The sequence below is a fragment of the Magallana gigas genome, chromosome 8 (genome assembly GCF_963853765.1).
Source record: "Magallana gigas chromosome 8, xbMagGiga1.1, whole genome shotgun sequence".
Taxonomy (NCBI): domain Eukaryota; kingdom Metazoa; phylum Mollusca; class Bivalvia; order Ostreida; family Ostreidae; genus Magallana; species Magallana gigas.
In genome coordinates this window covers 30,975,624-30,994,087 of record NC_088860.1, presented here as the reverse complement: position 1 = coordinate 30,994,087, position 18,464 = coordinate 30,975,624, and the positions used below count along the sequence as shown (strand labels likewise).

At 34.4% G+C, this 18,464-nt stretch overlaps 2 protein-coding genes across 4 annotated transcripts; one reads left to right on the top strand and one right to left on the bottom strand.

Annotated features, from left to right (window-relative positions):
* The first annotated feature begins 119 nt into the window (after nucleotides 1-119).
* On the top strand, nucleotides 120-10,109 carry LOC105347867 (uncharacterized protein C5orf34 homolog). The gene is made up of 13 exons (XM_066068086.1): nucleotides 120-208; nucleotides 1,630-1,811; nucleotides 1,978-2,117; nucleotides 4,416-5,445; nucleotides 5,777-6,005; nucleotides 6,347-6,464; nucleotides 6,926-7,023; nucleotides 7,399-7,462; nucleotides 7,752-7,952; nucleotides 8,282-8,418; nucleotides 8,752-8,853; nucleotides 8,977-9,017; nucleotides 9,361-10,109. The coding sequence occupies exons 2-13, from the start codon at nucleotides 1,667-1,669 to the stop codon at nucleotides 9,822-9,824; spliced, it is 2,769 nt and encodes a 922-aa protein (XP_065924158.1). The 5' UTR covers nucleotides 120-208; nucleotides 1,630-1,666; the 3' UTR covers nucleotides 9,825-10,109.
* Nucleotides 10,110-11,116: 1,007 nt separating this feature from the next.
* Nucleotides 11,117-18,380, bottom strand: LOC105334394 (transferrin 2). 3 transcript variants are annotated; one of them, XM_066068085.1, is made up of 14 exons: nucleotides 18,218-18,380; nucleotides 16,785-16,923; nucleotides 16,481-16,614; nucleotides 16,261-16,365; nucleotides 15,828-16,003; nucleotides 15,466-15,645; nucleotides 14,799-15,108; nucleotides 14,008-14,254; nucleotides 13,598-13,713; nucleotides 13,256-13,372; nucleotides 12,748-12,921; nucleotides 12,203-12,397; nucleotides 12,003-12,078; nucleotides 11,117-11,891 (listed from the first exon to the last, which is right to left on the bottom strand). In XM_066068085.1, the coding sequence occupies exons 1-14, from the start codon at nucleotides 18,288-18,290 to the stop codon at nucleotides 11,630-11,632; spliced, it is 2,304 nt and encodes a 767-aa protein (XP_065924157.1). In that variant the 5' UTR covers nucleotides 18,291-18,380; the 3' UTR covers nucleotides 11,117-11,629. The 3 variants fall into 3 exon arrangements, with proteins under 3 accessions (XP_065924157.1, XP_034329848.1, XP_034329850.1); XM_034473957.2 differs by having other exon boundaries at nucleotides 15,466-15,650; nucleotides 15,833-16,003; XM_034473959.2 differs by having other exon boundaries at nucleotides 15,466-15,650; nucleotides 15,833-16,003; nucleotides 16,261-16,359.
* Between the last annotated feature and the right edge of the window lie 84 nt (nucleotides 18,381-18,464).

Here is an 18,464-nt window from a genome sequence, read left to right as displayed (position 1 = left end):
AAGCGGTTTCTTAACATTGATTTACTATGAAACTGTATCATTTGTATTGAATTTATTGTGGTTTTTAATTGACATAAAATTCTGTTTTGATTACAGTGAAACGAATTGTTTTTATATTTTATTTTTCATTGTTGTAGGGGGGATGTAAACAACATGGAGAGATTCCTAAAAAGATTTATATGAATGCCCAGTAGTAAATTGTTAAATGGTTAGCAGAAATATTTAAATTAGTGTTTAAATAATTAATGTTTTACAAATTTGGTAAATTGGCATTTGCTTTTCGACAATATTTAAACAATTTTAGTTTTTGAAATTACCCTCCTTTTTAAGGACAATAGGTCTATATGTTAATGAGATCAATTTGTCTTATAAGCCATAGATAACATTCAAAATATCAAATTTATACAGAAAAACGATTAATACATTGAAGAATTAGAGTTAAAAGTTAATACGTCAAAGGGAGGAATTAGTATTTAAATTTGAATTTTCTCTTTGCCCATGCATGCTGGCAATTGATGTTATTGGAACTTGCCGTGCTTGACAGCCCTTTGCGCTGGCAAGCTGTGCTCACTAGCTGTTACTTCTTTTAATTAGATGAGTAAGGCTTTAGATATCAAAATGCAGTTGGCCCTTGAATCAAAGTGTCAAGAGAATATTGAAATACCAGTGTATAACTATACAGCACACCAACATATTGATTTATTATAATAGGATGTTAAATTAGAGTCATATGGCATCTTGTAATTTTAAATTGAATTACCTATTTTAAAAGAAAACTGAAGCAATACTAGGTTTACTAGGTACATGTAACTGTGAAGGATTCCTCACACACTATAAATAAGACATTGAAACTTCTATATATTTTTATGTTATAGGGACCTAGACACGATTCTAGATCAAAATTTTATTTGTGATTTTCTATGTAAAAATGGTTTACATGCTCATTTTGAATGATTGGCCAAAATTTGAATGTTCGTAGTCAAGTTATAAGAGAGATACAGAGGTAAGAATTCGCTGTTATGTAAACAAAGTTTGAGTCTTATATTTGTTTACAAATAATGAAAAGTATGGAATTACCATTTATTTGACAAAATGACTCATGGAAAACAAGGTAAACTGATTTGATGTGTTTATAATTGATAATTTCAACAGAAGAAAGCAACATTTGATTGAAACTTATACCAATAAAACAAATAAGTAAACAATAACAAGACTTGAGTTTTGTTTACAAAACAAAGAATTTCAAACTCTACATCTTGCTTATAACTCAATATTTGACTTACAAATTTTGACAAAGCATTAAAAATACCCATATTAACCATTCTAAACATTAAAATTGGAAAACCAAAATATAATTTTTTTAGCTCAAATCGTGTCTAAGTCCCTTTAATGTTTGACCAAACCTTTATATGTGAGAATGTATAGCTACATGTATATATATGTATATTTACCAATCAGGGGATCTAAAAGGGCATGCATGTATATAATTAGGACAATTAGAATACCTTTATCATTTTGGAAGACATACAATTCAGTATGATTTTGTTCAGCATTTTATGGGGTTTTTATTTACCCACCTTGCACATATGAAGTCTTATGACATATGAACATTCTCTATTTGTTTTGTAGTTTCTGTTGTGATTTGAAGATTCATGTTAATCAAAATATGACATCCCCAGCTTTGATGGTGCTCTATTCAAATGATGCAGTTGAGGTTCGCTATTCTGACCAATCATGTCTTCAGGTGGCTCCTTGTGGTTCCACATTTGTCCATCACGAAAGTCCGAAAGAAGTGTTACATCCAGCTCATGGTATGTACCATGGAAATAAGCAAATTTTCATGAACGTTTCATCATTTAGGTATTTTACTTAGTAACTGTATGCATACATGTATTTTGTTTATCCTAGCTTTTTAATAAGTAAAAGAATTCAATTATTCAAGCTTGAACAGTGTTGATTGTTTCTTATTCTTTGAAGGGATGAAGACTATTAGTCAGAGAAGTGAGTTTGTGACAAGTGACTACAGACACAAACTGATTCAAGCTTTAGATTTCAGAAATAGATTTGCAGAGAGACCATTTCTGTGCAATGAATTGATTTTGCCAGATCAGATAGTCGTAAGTAGAGAGCATGCATGTGTATTTTTCAAATTACGCATTCTTAAGTATGTTATGAATATACATTAAGAAGAAACAGTATTTACAGTGGCTGGATGCTAAAAAAAAATTACCCACCAGATAGACCCTAAATTCTCAAAAATAATTTGTTTAGCTATAAACTATTATTTTAATAGTTAATAAAAATTTGTTGTACTTAACTTTAAAGTTTGAAAGTTTTTTTTACATTGTTCGGAAATTATTGAGACAACTCGAATATTTTCTTTTCTAATTGACGAATTTTTGTGAAAATTGGCATCGACATGGAAGAAACGCCAACAAATAATAAAACAAAGTAATATTAAAAGAATATTTAATATTTTGTTTACGACGGTAGATAAACAAGTCGGTGGTCGGGGTATCCAGCGCAGCCATGAACTCGGAGATTTAACAACTTAAACATCTACTTTATAAGTGTACGTAGAATTACAGTTAATGATAAAAGAAATGAAATTAAATATGCTCATTTTGCTATTCTTTGCGACTAACTTTTGATTAAGTTTCACTGATGTTCGAGTTGAAATACGGATATGGTACACGTATATTTACCAAACAATAGAAATCTGACAACGACTTTACATTGAATTTTGACGTCAAGGCGGCGCATTGAAAACCGTCAAACTGGTGGAAATCTCAGAAGAAGACCTTTTAAGGCCACGCAGTTGCTTAAAAAAACTATACGATGACAAGACAAGGTATAGTATGGTGGCATAGTTCTGCCACCACTTGTCAGATATCCATGTCGACTTGTCAGATCTTGATGTCGACTTGTCAGATAATTATGTTGACTTGTCAGATCTTTATGTGGACTTGTCACTTATTCACGTGTTGGAAAAAGTCAACACTAAAACGTTTCCACGCCCAATTTGTGCCATCCAGTTGACATACATTTTCTGACAAGTCGACATAAGGATCTGACAAGTCGACATAATCATCTGACAAGTCGACATCATTATTTGACAAGTCGACATAATTATATGACAAGTCGAAATTATTATTTGACAAGTCGACATAATATCTGACAAGTCAACATAATTATCTGACAAGTCAACATATAATATGAATGATAATTTTCTTCATTTTATTTTTTCTGTCAAATAATTATGTTAACTTGTCAGATCATTATGTCGACTTGTCAGATAATTATGTTAACTTATCAGATCTTTTTATCGACTTTTTAGATAATTATGATGACAAGTTTATGACAGTTAGTGGCAATAACACGCTTTGACAACAAATTATTGAGTTTTTACGCAATACGATAATTTTCTGACAAGTCAACAAAAAGATCTGACAAGTTGACATAAATATCTGACAAGTCGACATAATCATCTGACAAGTCCATATAATTATCTGACAAGTGGTGGCAGATCCATGCCACCATAGTATAGAGCTTCAGTTCATCATATTTTTTTCACTGATTGTTTAACTAGAATTAGGTCAAAGGGATTAATTATCAAGTACTTTTGACACGCTAACTGTTGTCATCAGTTCTAAAACATATAAAAAATGACTGCAGGAGACATTCACAGTAATTAGACTTTCGGGTAAAAATAATTCGATTTTTCCTTAAAAAAACCTAGAATGAGAGAAAATGTGAATGATGACATCTTGAAATGAAAACAAAAGATGAGAAATAAAGAATAATTCTTATTTCCGTTCCTTTGTAAGGTGTTTAAAACACAGGAGCAATAAGAAGCGTTAAAATGACGTTGCGAAAAGTTTGCGGTTGCGCCGGGTCACTGGACGAAGGCAGGTTGGCCAGCTTACCAGGAATGATCTATTCATGCCATGGACAAGAAACTTTTCACATTGATAATCTCTATCCTGATTTACTTTTTGGTGAAATTTCAAGAGTTTATCTTTTTTACTAAAAGAATGAGAGAAAATGTCTCAATAATTTCCGAACAACCCTCGTATATTAAAATTCTTTATACATAGCTCTTTTGCTAAATACGGTAAGAAGATTTATGAAGACTCAAAATTTCCATGAAGATTCAGCCCTCCTAAGCCAATTTTTTTTTTGGGGGGGGGGGGGGAGGAGGGGTTAATAATAACAATTAATTCATTCAGTTTTATCATATGTACCGGTAATACTGATAAGTGATAAACATATTTGAATAAAAGTATTTACTTAACTTGATACACTGCGTATCCCTACATGGTTGGGTTTCTGGAATTTTATTATAACAAAAACATGTACCGTACAATATACATTTGAAAGCATTGTTGACATACATATACTTTGTTTTTCTGCAGCCTCTATATGCCAATATAAAAGAAGCAGCCTGGCCAAAATCAGTGGAAGACTGCGAGATAGATTATCTTCCAGACGGAAGTGTTCGTCTCTTGTCGGCAGATGAATATGCCAGCATAGTTCTCTCCCCTCACAAGCAGGACTTCACAGTGTGTTACCTATCTCAGATCAGTTCCGAGCCCCCAAAACCGAAACGAAACCGTCATCAAAAAACAAATCATAAAACTAAATCCTCGAACAAACCATCAGAGTGCAGGAAGGAGACGCTAGAGGCTACTTTGAGAAGTAGTTCATTTCACAAGGATGATGAGTTGAATATTCATTCATCTTCACATCGTGGTAGTCATCCTGGCCAAGGTTTTGAGGAGGGCGGTTTGGATGCAGATGAATCTCTGAGTAAACCAGCTCGTAGTGAACTCAATATTTCACCGATAAGCATGGCTAGTAGCCTGAGGAGTCCTCATACTTCTCCAGAGAGTCAGCAAGAATGTAACAAGTTTCACCGCTACTCGACACCAACAAACCGCTCACCCGATGGGAATGCGGATGATGGGATAGAGATCGGGGGCAAGAAATCAGCTTTCAAGCATTATAGACATTCACAGAACCAAGGGTCAGACGGTTCATTCCTGGAGGTCATTGAATCTCAGAAAACTTCCATAACGTCTGTCAATCAACAGAATACAAAGTCAGGTATTAATGCTAATGATTCTTTGAAGGGGTCATCTGGGCAAGTTGTTCACTCAGATTCCTCTAACAGAATTAGCACCTCCACACAGCAATTGAACAAATCACCTCAAAGAGACGTTTTGCCTGGCACTCCTCTGTCGAGTCCGTCCAGAGACTCGGCCCATAGTTCCTTTAATTCCCAGCAATCTGAGCAGGACTCTGTGGAGGGGGCGTCGCCCAGGTGTCTGTATACCTGGGTCACCAGACACTTCTCCTGCGATGAGTGTCCAGTGGCTTGGAGACACCCGCTCAACATGGCAAGGTCAATGATTAACCAGAGAGAAGAACAGGAAAAGAAAATGTGTATGTATAGCTGTTGTTAAGTAGTTTTGCTTCAATATTTACAAATAACATACATGTGTGAATGAATATTTGCAACATGTTTTATTCATACCAGTTTAACAGTTGATGTACAAAATGACCAAACTTGACCAACAATTGCTTATCTTCAGTTTAAGCATAAACTTGAAATATAAAGTATGTGGATGTTTATTTCAGTTTATACTCATGTACAAACAAAGTACAAAATTGCAAAACTTAGCAAACATTGAAGAATAATTCTGTAAAAAATGACAAACTTCACTGTGAAATGTCTTTTTACATTGGTATTTAAACTGTAAACTACCTATTACAGTGGATGGTTGTATAACGAAGAAGAAAGATCCAACCTTGCAGAAGTTTTCTAAAGATCAGTACTGCATGTGCCCCTTGCCGATCCCCCTACCCCTGACCTGCCCCGCGCAGCACCTCCACAAACTACAGAGCAGTTACATCTATGATGACGAGAAAAACAGTCTTGACAACCTGACCACTTTCAAACAGGGACGATTAAAAGTTCTAATGGTAGAAGGGGTCATATTTAGGTAAGGCTCCAAGGATTTATCTGGCTGGTTTAGAGTAGCTACATGTACTAGCTTGTTATATCCCTTGAAATATATAAAAAAAAAAAATTATTGTGTTCAATCGGGGAAAATTTTGTCTAAAAGGGGAATTATCACATAATTCTATAAACTCATGGACTAAGTGAAAAATATTTTAAAAATATTAGCATATACCTGTACTACCAGGTAGTCTATTTTATCTTTAAAAGAACACTACTCTCTTGTTCTATTGCTTTCAAAACTGCTGTAAATAACAGAATAAAATTTAAAAAAACTTCTATTGGTGATTTTAAGTCTGCTAATTGTAGAATCTTTTATTCTAGAATTTTGCAGCTCTCCTCCACCAGAGTACTTGAGATCTACCCAGGAGACGGGAGCGTTATTGTGTCACAGGGGGTCAAAGGTCTCTACTACAAACACCTCAGTCCCTATGGAGACAGGGTAGATAAATAAGATAAAATTTATTAACTTTCTTTGAATAAAAAAGTTCATCTTTACTCGGTAGTTTCTTGGGCCAAAAATTGAAAAAATATACCAGTACTGGTAATGCTGAAGACAGGTTATTGCAAAATTGAAAAGGGGAATAATTTTTTTTACTAAAATTTGAGTTTGAATTTGAAAGATTAAGATAGTCTCATTTTCAATGACAATAAAATTTATCAATGCTACAGCATTTCACAATATGGGGCTTTACCTGAGAAGCTCGCCATTTATTTTGTTTTGGCCTAAAACTAAGTTTTAATGTTCCAGAAAGTTGCGACTAATAAAGATATTGTAGATTTATTTATTATAATATGAAGAATTTGTCTTTAAATCACCTAAAATTGTAGTTTTTGGTAATTGTTGGTAATTGATTTACTAAAATTCAGTTTTTGAAGTGTTATTATGTATTTCTGAATAAGAGTGAGGTGGAAGAAAGGAGTTACTCGATCAAAGCATTGCCCCCTCCAACCCCAGGCACTCTGTACAGTGTGGAGAAGTTGATCAAAAGAGCCTACAGGTAAACTTGTACACCTTTTAAAATCTTAAAAGAATATAGAAACAAAATTGGGTGGTTAAAACAGATTACTGTAAATTCCTAATTAGACACAAGGGATTTATATCCACGTAAAATCGCAAGAAGCACCCCTTGCGGATTTTAAAACTTTACTTTTTTTTTGACAGTTGGGAATTATAACAAATATGGATAAATGTTCCGCACTTGTGATTTTATATTCTTGCGATTTGATACAGAACAATGTGATCGTGGAATTAAGAACTAGCTTAATATAAGGAGTTTGCATTAGTTATTAAGATATTTTTGTCACTTTTCAAGATTATGTAGAATATGCAAATGTATAACACCTTGTCACAATATGTTATGACTTCTTCTCAGGTTCTATAATCAAGCTAATCAAGAGGACAAGATTCTGACAAAGGCAGATGTCTGTTGCTGGAAGGTAAAATAAAGATAAGTGTAGACTTATATTGGATAGATAAGGATTTTTATTGCACAAAAAATAATTTTATCTTGAAGATTAGTCCACAAGCATTGTAGAATGAGGTAAATGTTCTTTTTTGTACATGTAATACCGGTATACAAATTACCAGGTAACAGGCAAGTTAGACTTTGTTCTTCTGTTATTGACAGCTCATCTTTGCCTGCCAAAGAATATAACAAAATGCTTGTGGTCGTAAATCCTTGGCTAGAGTAATGAAATTGAAAATTTTGGATTTATTTGTTTTTAGCAACAGTCCCTGGTGATAGATCTGCTCCCCACCAGTGTACTAGAGGAGTGTACCATCCCCGACTATGGGAGATTCACCGCCTTCTCCAGTGGGCATGTGCGAATTGTGTTCAATGATCGTACATCCCTAGACATGTGGTGCGACTTCTCCAAGAGGCTCGAGTGTTGTATCCAGCACAGTGAAGGGATCCATAGTCAACAGGTTGTTAAAAAAGAGACAGAATCTAGAGAGATTAAGAATGAAATTATTATAGATTTCTTTAACAATGGTCACTTTCTCTAATTTCTAGAAAAGTAAACATGATGTTATATGTACCTGGGTATGTGCAACAAAGTTCAAGCACATTTATCCAAAATAAACTAAAATAGCACAATATATATGGATATCTTAGTCCTTAGAAAATGAATTCAATCGAAAGTATTTTATTCTCAGTTTAAGTTGATATGTATATGCACTTTTAACTTTTGAGTAAGTATTGTTTATGACATATGAAAACCAATTCTTGGTGAAACATATTGTGTCATTTTTAGTGTCAGAGCAATGGAGAGGGAGGTATGCCCACTGCACTGAAGGTGAATGCAGATTTAAGGGAGGGGTTTTGTAAACTTCTTCTTCCTAATGGCCAGTACCAAGTGGTGGATGTCAAAAAACCAGGACTATACAGAAAGTAAGACATTATGATTAGTGCCACTGAAGCACCACAGTACATGTACCAACTCATAATAAATAGATTTCTTGTATACCCTGTACAAACAAGTTATGTACCTAAAAGTGATAATTCTTTAAAGAAGTATGTGTTTCCACAAAATTCAATTTGTCAGAAGCAATCAGTGAAAAATGATCCCAACAAATTTCATATGAAAAGTTTGTGTAATGTGTTCCTTTTAATGTGTATAAGATTCAGTCCCACCACTCACACCTTCAGTTTTGATACATAAGTGGTACATTTGTAAGTTTTCATGCATTATTTAATCAACAAATGGCTTCTTTGATATTTAAGGTATACAGATGCAGCTATTGAATGGAGTTTGTGGGTAAATAGCCTTCCCTCCCAGAGAAAAGAATTTTACACCAAATGGCAGCAACAACAAACTGATGAGCAGTATGTACACATGAAAAAACCACTTTGTACATTTTGTATTTTTATTCTACTCTTTAATCTAAATCAGGTCGAAAGATTTGAATTTCCTTTGTGTAAAGTTGTATTTTATAATTGTTCTTTCAGGATGGTACACAGGGAGCTGCAAAAAATTAAATGTTTTAACTGTATCCTTTGCAAGAATTAACATTTTAATACATGTACTCAATCTTGATAATACCAGATTTATACTGTATACAGGGATATTTTCGCCCTGTGTTATCTTTGCCCTATTTTATTTGCAAACGTTTTCGCCCCATCTTGAATTTGCCCAGACAAAATTGTGAATAATGATAGTTTGAGATATAAGAATTTGCCCAGTCTTAAATTCACTCGCCAATAACGAGGGCGAAAGGGGCGAAAATAAAATAGGGGCGAATATTTCCCTGTATACGGTATAAATTTTTTTTATCTACCTGTATTAATTTTAAACTCTCTTATGAATTTTATGATTCCTGACACAGCTCCTAGACATTGTTGACCATACCACTCCGAGAGGAGATGGTGGAAATGAACACAGTGCCAGATCAAAAGGAGGAATGAAGCAGGCAGCAGGAAGCATGGACCAGATGAGAGGTCAAGAGCAGCATGAAACTTATCTCAGTGCCTCACAAACTTTGTCGTTGCAGCAGAACACACACTCAAGGAGCCAACTCCATGTTCATTTTTCTCCTCCTAGTGCCTCAAATTCAAATTATCCATTCAGGGCACAAGACAATAGTCACATATTGCATTCAAGTTATCCAATCAGAACTCAAGACAATAGTCACATGTCAATGCAGAGTCAACACAGCAGCATTAGCAGAAGCCAGTCTGGGCCATTTTCTAGTAATCTTGAAATGATGCAAGGATTTGATTCGGTAAGGGAAGCATTACTGAAGACTTCCAAAGTCATCCATGATATTGATGACATTTTGGATAAGAGAAAAACATAAAAGATGCTTGATTTTCTTCCCACCATGTTGAACTTTATAACATCCATTTTACCTGTGTGCATCTACGCAATCATCTTTTTTAATTGCAAACAATTAGAAAAACTAATGTAGAATACTAGAAAATGTTAATAGTAACATTCCCTACAGTTAAAATTGTATTCACATGTATATATATTAATTTATTCATATTTTCATTGGTTGTTATTTTATACTTTTATACTAATGCAGTTACAGAAAATAATGTGTGTGACATGTGCCAAAATAAATTCTGTTTATTGACTTGTATTTATCATTGTACAGTATTTACTGGATATAACTTTGGTTCTAATTCTCTTACTTCTGATGGAAGTATCGTGAAAGAAATTACAAACAAATCATGCATTGTCTGTACAGTGTGTAATGGTATAAACATTTAAGAGTGCAAATTTGTTTTTAACCTGTAAATATCTACCGGTACACATTGGACTTGTTCATATGCTTTTTGGGATGTATTTAGCATGTGCCATAATCTACAACAATGACTGTATATGTACTATAGAATCATTAGAATTCATGGAGGCCAATTTTCGTGGATTCCTAAAATTTTACAGGTTCATGGGGATGTAATTTTGTGTATCAACTTATACCTGCAGAAGAAATGTGACACTATAGAACCAATTTATTAATTCATGGAGGATGTTAATTCGTGGATTAATTCCATGAAAATTGAGCCACCATGAAATCTAATGATTCCATGGTAATCATGACATCTTCAAGAGTCTCATCATTGAGGCTCTTAACATTTCCTCTATAAATGGAATGAAAACCAGTCAAGATCTTAAGTTTTTCAGTTTATTTGTGTCCAGTTGAAATTTCCAGTATAAAGACAGTTAACATCTTCATGAATTTCTAAATTTGTTCATAAATTAGATTTTAGAGAAAAAGAACTTAAACCAAACTCTTTGGTATAAGCCAGTACTAGTTAATGAAAAACTCAGTTTATATTAATTACTGGATAATCATCATAAAATACAATTCATTACACTCTCCTAAAATACAAAATATTTGCATACATGTCAAGTACATTCGAAATAAAAAATGATTTGTATAAAAATAGATACAAGTATTTACAAATAAGCACTCTCTCATTCTCTCAATGACTGTACACTCTCTTGTATAAAATATTAGCATTCATATCTAGGAATGTACAAAGCATATAAATGGCACCTGATACAAATTAATGGAAAAACACACTTGTACAAACATACCTCTAGAAATCCTACATAAAAATCATTGCCAGATTAACAAAAGAGTTTGAGCCTATATGATGTCAGAGTATCGAACAAAAAAAAAATTGGATTTTAAATGATTTCGATCAAATCTTTGGTTAAAAACTAAACCTATATCTATCTACTTGTAGTAAGTGCAGTATGGACACAGTGTGGGTAGTGGGTATATAATATAAGTAATTTACAACAAAATGCACAACCTTTCCCTGAATGAGGTGTTTTGGAGGAAGAATGCACCATGTGGGACTTGTGGTTTTTTCCTCATTCTTCAACTCCATGACATTAAAGATTAAAAAGGGGGTAATAGAGATATAATACAGTGGTTATAACGTAATGAATATACAATGTAACTACACATGCTTCTTGCAATTGATTGATATAAAATGTTTTTAAAAAATCCTCACAATTACACAGTAATAATGACAATGATATACATATAAGACAGATACATTTCTGAAAGACACACTTTCATCACAACTTTCATCCATGAAATATGTTTTATCACTTTGTTGTTGAAGTCACCAGCATACATGTATGTTACACAACCAATTGGAGTATGAATATGGCTGCCAGTAGTAGGAGAGAGATGGAAGTGTGTGACGAGGAGCTTTTTTTGCTGGGTTTGACTGGAACACAGGTGTACTTGTGCAGGTTTTCCACCTTGTTGATAAAGTCCTGACCCAGGTAATTCCTGTAATCCTGCATGCTCTTGTCCAGCCTCATTAATCGCACAGCGTCGTCGGAAAATATCAGATCATTGTACCAAGTCCCAGAATCAAATAAATGGAAGTCTCCTTCACTATGAACCAAAGGGAGAAAACTCAGTCAAAAAATAAATCTACCCAAAATTATAACATACAGCAAGTTTAAATTTTAGTGATATGTGACTGACTTAAAGTGCAATACTTACATGTCTGAGGAAAAGAATTGTTGACCATAGTTTAACAGCTGCCAAAATATGGTTCTATCCTGTTCACTCTTGTACTCTGAAAATTAAAAAAAAAATTATTTCTTATAAAAGACTAGAATTAAACACTGGAATATATGAAGTTGTGTACACAGTTACAAACAATACACTTGTCATCCCGCTTTATCAAAAGCATTACTTACTGGCTGTAACCATGGCGCTGGCAGGAATCTGGCCGAGGTGACAGTTCTCCCAGTCATCAATATGGGTTCTGCGGCCATCTTTACACATCAACTCGTAGTCATCAGAACGCCTGTTTCGGGCCCAGTAGGACTGTCTCCTACCATCAGTATTGCCACGTACTGTCAGATGTTTCACAAACGCAATATCTCCACCCTCTGTAAAAAAAAAATATTGAAAAAATCACCTTTTTTATTGCATATCACTTACAAAAGCGAAGATTAAAAGTTAATCTTTTGTTCAGTAAAAACGAAATATCAATTTGGTTTACATTTCAATTTATGTGAGCACATTTTTTTTTTTGAAGGGGGAGGGGGGCCTTCCAGTTTTTAACAGATTTGTAGGGGTATAACTTTGTGCTCCCATGATATAAAGAAAGAATAAAGATGGTGTTTGATAATTCTATATCAGGATGTCAATGAGTGGTACCCATGAAATCCAATAAAAAAAATCAAGCCACCATGATTATATATTAGTGAATGAACAATAATGGATCCTCTAGACTCACTCTCAGTGAGACAGCGGAATGCCCCGCTGGAGCTGAAGTACTGGTCCTCACTGGTTCTCTGACACTTTCTGAAGCCGCCCGCTGCGCAGCCCTCGCACAGACTGACCGGCTTCTGGTTGGGGTTGTAGTCCTTGTCCATAGCCCCAGGGATACAGGAATGGATAAACAGCTGACCTGTCGACCAAACAAAGCAGGATAAGTCAGTCAAATAGAAATAAAATGAAACAAACTTTTACTGACAATATAATGAATTACTTTAAAGATACCATCTGTCAACACTTGCTCTACTATTAAGACAGCTTAGCTAAAATTAAAATCTAATTAGGAAGATTATTGCAGTAATTCAATTGCTATTTTAAAATGTATTCCTTTTCATCTCAAGTCATTTTCAAATTGGGTTTTCTTGCTTTGGGCATACTACCATTGCATATTGTACATATCATATTTTAAATATGCATCTTAAGAGAGCTCAGAATCATCTTAGCTTTATTTGATTAGAGACATTTACCCAGATTTTCAAAGAGGGTACAGTGCTGCGGAATGAACTGCTCTGTTTCAATAAAGATATTCATTGGGATGATCCATCCGTCTCCCCGACCAATTCCTGGCAAACAAGCTCTTTTCTCTACAATGAGGAAAACATTTTTAGTATCCAAATGCATGTAAATTATGTTTGTAACACTCCATTTTCTTTTTACTGATGTTGTTAATGGGTTTTTTTATTATCTTTGATAGTAACAAATTACCAAAATAAGCTATTTATAAGGTTGCTATTGAATTCAATGAAATTAATTTCATATGCTATATATTCATGCAAAAACGCTTGATAACTTTTCAGAGGAGAACTTACTTTTGAGGTTGAACAACGTCATATAGTGGTCTCTCTTTCTGGCCACAGCTACCACATGGACGGAGGCATTCATATTCCCATAGTCCTCAACCACAAATGGCTCCAAGCCATATTTCCTGTTCATCAAAAATTTTAAATAATGCTAATTTTGAAATAAAATTTGCAGTGTGTCATAGTTTGAATTTTATCTTTTTTTTAAAAAAAATATATATATATACTCATTAGGACAGTCATAATAATTGTGCCTTTTTAAATTTTTTTTTTTAAATAAAATTAATTGATTCCAAATTAACAGTTTTGATCTACAGAGTCATGGTAGTTTTACCTTTTTTACTTTAAAAAAAAACAAAACAAAATTGATTCCAAATTACCAGTCTTGATCTAGAGTGAACGTTTGCAATTTGACCTACTTTCCTGCTAAGTACACATCCCCGGGGTCCAACATCACCATATCTGCGTCTCCCTTGGATATCAGCTTCATGCAGTCGTCCGTTCCCTTCCCTTTGATGCAGTCCAGACTTGGACGCAAGTCCTTGGCGTTAAAGGCCATCATCATCTTCTCGCACTTCTTCTTCTCTTGCTTGGAGATGACGCAGAGTCGGGCTGTTATCAAGGGGCAGGCATTGTGGTACTCCATTATCTGATAGAAGTCATTATCTAGCAAAAGAAATAATTAATGGCTCATGAGCTGAAAATTACATTTAAAAAGAGCTAGGCCATTTCATTGCAACCACTGCCTAAAACGTACAACCATCTTTCATCTGGCCATAGCTGCTTGAAAAGAGAATACCTTGTAAATTGTAGCTTAATACTGAAATTGTTGATCCATCAGCATAAATCATTGCCAGAGATTGACCTTTGCATATGACCTTTGGTTTAATTGTATCTAACAGTTTATTAACATTTTATGCTCTATGTACACAGAGATTGTATATTTCACATATTTAAACAACGGTGGCAAAATATTACACATCAATACAAGTTTACAACACTTTATGCTCAAGCAGACAAATGTCAAAAGAGAGCTATGTGGATTCCAAACAATGGCAGATAAGGCCTCAGATGATGGCAGACTGAACACTTTCACACAAGAAGGCAATTGGTAGTTTTGGGAAACAACTTTAACAAGCTTGAGGGTAGAAGGCATATACTGGTAAACATGTGTAGGTATAAAGCTGAGTTCCTAAGATTTTCAACTCACCAACCCAACTGTAGTAAGTGTTTTTCTCTCCAACATCCACCAGTGTCTGTGTGCTGTCCGTAAATAGCAGATTTCTACGGTTAAAGTATCCCCAGGGCTGGGAGCTAAACATATCAAACTGGTTCCTGTACTGTCCGCTGGGACCAAACCATTGTGCAGCTTTCAGCAGGAAGTTCTTGTAGACGTCCACCTCTGGTTTGGTTTTCAATGAGGAGGTCATTACAGTGTTGGCAGGGATGGATCCATAGTTACAGGTCATATAATCTGTCACGGGCACTCGCATCCCATTGGGACACAGCAACTCATAGTTCTGGAAAGAAACATGGTGTTAAACATGCTATTGTAACAGCTAGTTCACGAAATTTATTCGCATGTACTGTAGACATTGTTACATTGACATTTATGTCAACCTTAAGCCCAGATATAGTACGTGTATAAACATGAACAAACATCTGACATGTATTGTTGTTGCCAAAGGCCTATGTCTCAGACATAGGACATAGACACCCATCACATGAACATTCATCAGGCAAAAAGTGCCCCCCCCAGTCTATTTCTCAGATTTATGTATAAACTCTTCATACATTTAGCTTCATGAGTCTTTACTAAATCAAGCATAAAGCTGAAGTTTATGGCCATCTCTCTGAGATATACATGTACTACTTACATCAGGCATATAGCTGGAGTTCATGGCCATCTGTGCCACGGTGTCATGTCTCAGGAAGGCCACATCCCCGGCGTCCTCCGACATACATTTAAATGCTCCGTCATATCCAGCAAATGGGTCGTCAGTCGAGCATTTCTTTTCCAAGAACCCAGAACATAACTCACAAATTCTCGCTGGATTGTTTCCTAAGTAAAATAGGTAATTTGTAATTTTGCAGTTAAGTTTTGTTTTATATCTGGAATATTTTTATTACAAATCTAGGAATAAAACTCTGTCTACTTTTGAATATTTTAAGCAATGAGTTGAATTTATTCAACTTCACGTATTGAGCCATCTGCAGATTTCAGAGTAATGGCTACCAGCTTACCGAACGGGTTATAAAAAGATGTCAGGGCTCCTGGCAAGCACATGGACTTGAAGAAGTTGGTGGCGGTTTTAACAATGGCGTTACATTCTGTCACCTGCATGATGTTGGTCTGACCGTTCTTCTTTACAAATTCACCAATAGGATAGAGCCATCCAGCTGCAGTTCCAACCCCTGAAAATGAACCAATGAGTTGTAAATCATGTTTCAATATTTCACAGCAGATTCAAAATACTGATTCATTGCAAAACTCAAAGATATTGTTCTTATGTTACAAAAAGTAGAAAGAATTTCACAGAAGTATCAAAAACTCACTACAAAATTAATATCAATTGTTCTCATAGCACAAAATGGGATGGAAATTACCATTTAATGGTGACATTTAGAACTGTAATATTCCATACAGTGAGAAAGCAAAGGCAAAGAATTACCTGGGAAACAAGCCCTTTTGTCCTGCAGTTGAAAGACATTAAACTGTGATCCTCTCTTGGCAACTATTACAGCATAGTAGTTCATTCCATCTCCTGTACCTGTACCTATAACATCAACCATTTCATTGTTATTACAATATATTTAAAATCAACAACAACAAATCTTGATGACTTCTGTTAACCCTTTGTAAGAAGATGAACTTTTTACTTATCGTCCTACCTGCGCCCCCTGGGCTGTATTTCTCTGCTAGGAAGGGCATCATGTTGTAGTACCTCCCTCCAAAGTAGGCCTGTCCTGTGTCAAGGGCCATGATATCAGCATCATTGTCCTGGATCTTCTCCATGCAGTTATACCTGGTATTCAAAACAGTAATTCCATTACACAAATAACATCTATAGAATCAATATCTACATGATTCAGTGGTATATAGGTTAATTATCATTCAGTTAAAGGTATTAAAGGTGTCCTATATTAATTAAGCAAAATCAAGAAGTTTTGATTTTTTGGAATATTTTTTACTTACACGTCTTTTCCCAGAACACATTCTATCAGTGGAATGACCTCGTAGCTTGGTACTCTATTGGCGTACATGCTTGCAGCCACTTTTTTCAGATCCTGACATTTCTTTTGTTCGGCTTCTGAGATTACACACCATCTTAAAACTAGCAAATAAACAAAGTGTCCTTTGTTATTAAAAACCTAAACAGAGTAAATATAAAACCAATATCAAGACACAGAGTACATTCAAATTTATTAGATTTTATTAGAGAGAGAGAGAGAGAGAGAGAGAGAGAGAGAGATTTGCTTTAAGTATGGAATGAGTCGAGATGGATGTCAGAACATGTAAGAACACAAAAAGAACTGTATTTACCATAAACTTAATACATAAATCATTGCACTCAAAATTTATAGTGCAATTTAAACTCAGTAAATAAGTATAACTTCTATGTGTATTTCTTTTTTACACATGAAGAATGAATCTGAAATGATAGACAAGACACGCCGCAGAATTAAGGTACGTCATGCTCAAATATATATGGTACAAATCTACTAATTTCAGTGTGTTTCAGGTAACAAAAGGACCATGAAACTTAAATGATAAAAGCATGGGCCTAAAAAAAATAAATCATCAAAATTCCGACTTCCAAAAATAATCATAATCTAAGACATCACATAAAATGATTGCATGGAATTGCTCCAGAGAAAATGTGTACATATCACCACTCAAAGTAAGTTTTGTGATCGATGTGCGATTTTAACAGTCTGTCGATCATTACATATTTTAAAGTTCTAGGAGGCAAAGAACATTAGTTTTACAAATATACAACCATTTAACATTTCAATATGCTGAATTCATTTAAATATTGCACTGTAGCACAAGAAATATCTATAACTTGCTGTTTTACCAGCATAATAAAAGAAAAATCTGTTAACATTCTTCTTCTGTATTACAATAAGTATTGTCACTTTATGTTTGGAATTTTTTTCTCTGTAAACTAATTTATTCTTCTTTTTTTCAGATAAAAAATAGTGTACTGAATACAATATTTAATTTATAAACAATAATGTTATCGAGTTGGGAGGATTCTTATATAGTTAAACTTATAATGAAACCACAAGACACACGAATTTACAACATTAAATGACAGAAAGTTTATCATATTGAAGACATTTTGACAAATAGGGGAGATCTGTACTGTTCCAACAAAATCAAAGCAAGGTGAGGGGAAATCACACCTGTGTTCTTACCTTTAGCTGTTTAGCAGATAAATAAAATACAGAATCATAGATAAATACGACAAGACAAATTGTACAGTACAAAGCAATATTTTATACATCAAATTCAATACGGTATATCCAAAACATCAACAAATGCAATTCCATTTCCGGATTCTCTATTGCACACCTGTAAACAAGGTAAAATTACGGTAAAATTCAGAAGATGAAATTACTTACATTGTGTTTGAGCATTACTCAGTGCGATTAAACATAAGAAGGCAAAGAACGTTACACAGATGTTCGTGCCCATCGTGTTATTTCAAATAGTTATCTAGTCGTTGTTTTCCTACGCCATTCCAAATCAATCCACTTCCGGTTACCTGTATGCGCACCTGTTTGGTGACAAATGTAGTGCGCGGTTTGATCGAGTATTACAAACATAAATTAAACGGCTTTGTATCTTTTTATGCAATTTTGCTGGTAG

Bases quoted from the DNA above. Each gene is read 5' to 3' on its own strand.
- LOC105334394 (XM_066068085.1), bottom strand. From the start codon at position 18,290: ATGGGCACGAACATCTGTGTAACGTTCTTTGCCTTCTTATGTTTAATC. The intron at 16,004-16,260 runs GTAATTCTTTGC...GTTCATTTTCAG, and splicing joins CAAAAGGGCTTGTTTCCCAG to GGGTTGGAACTGCAGCTGGA. The intron at 12,398-12,747 runs GTGAGTCTAGAG...TTTTTTTTACAG, and splicing joins ATTCCGCTGTCTCACTGAGA to AGGGTGGAGATATTGCGTTT.
- LOC105347867 (XM_066068086.1), top strand. From the start codon at position 1,667: ATGACATCCCCAGCTTTGATGGTGCTCTATTCAAATGATGCAGTTGAG. The intron at 7,953-8,281 runs GTTGTTAAAAAA...TGTCATTTTTAG, and splicing joins AAGGGATCCATAGTCAACAG to TGTCAGAGCAATGGAGAGGG. The intron at 8,854-8,976 runs GTATGTACACAT...TTGTTCTTTCAG, and splicing joins CAACAACAAACTGATGAGCA to GATGGTACACAGGGAGCTGC.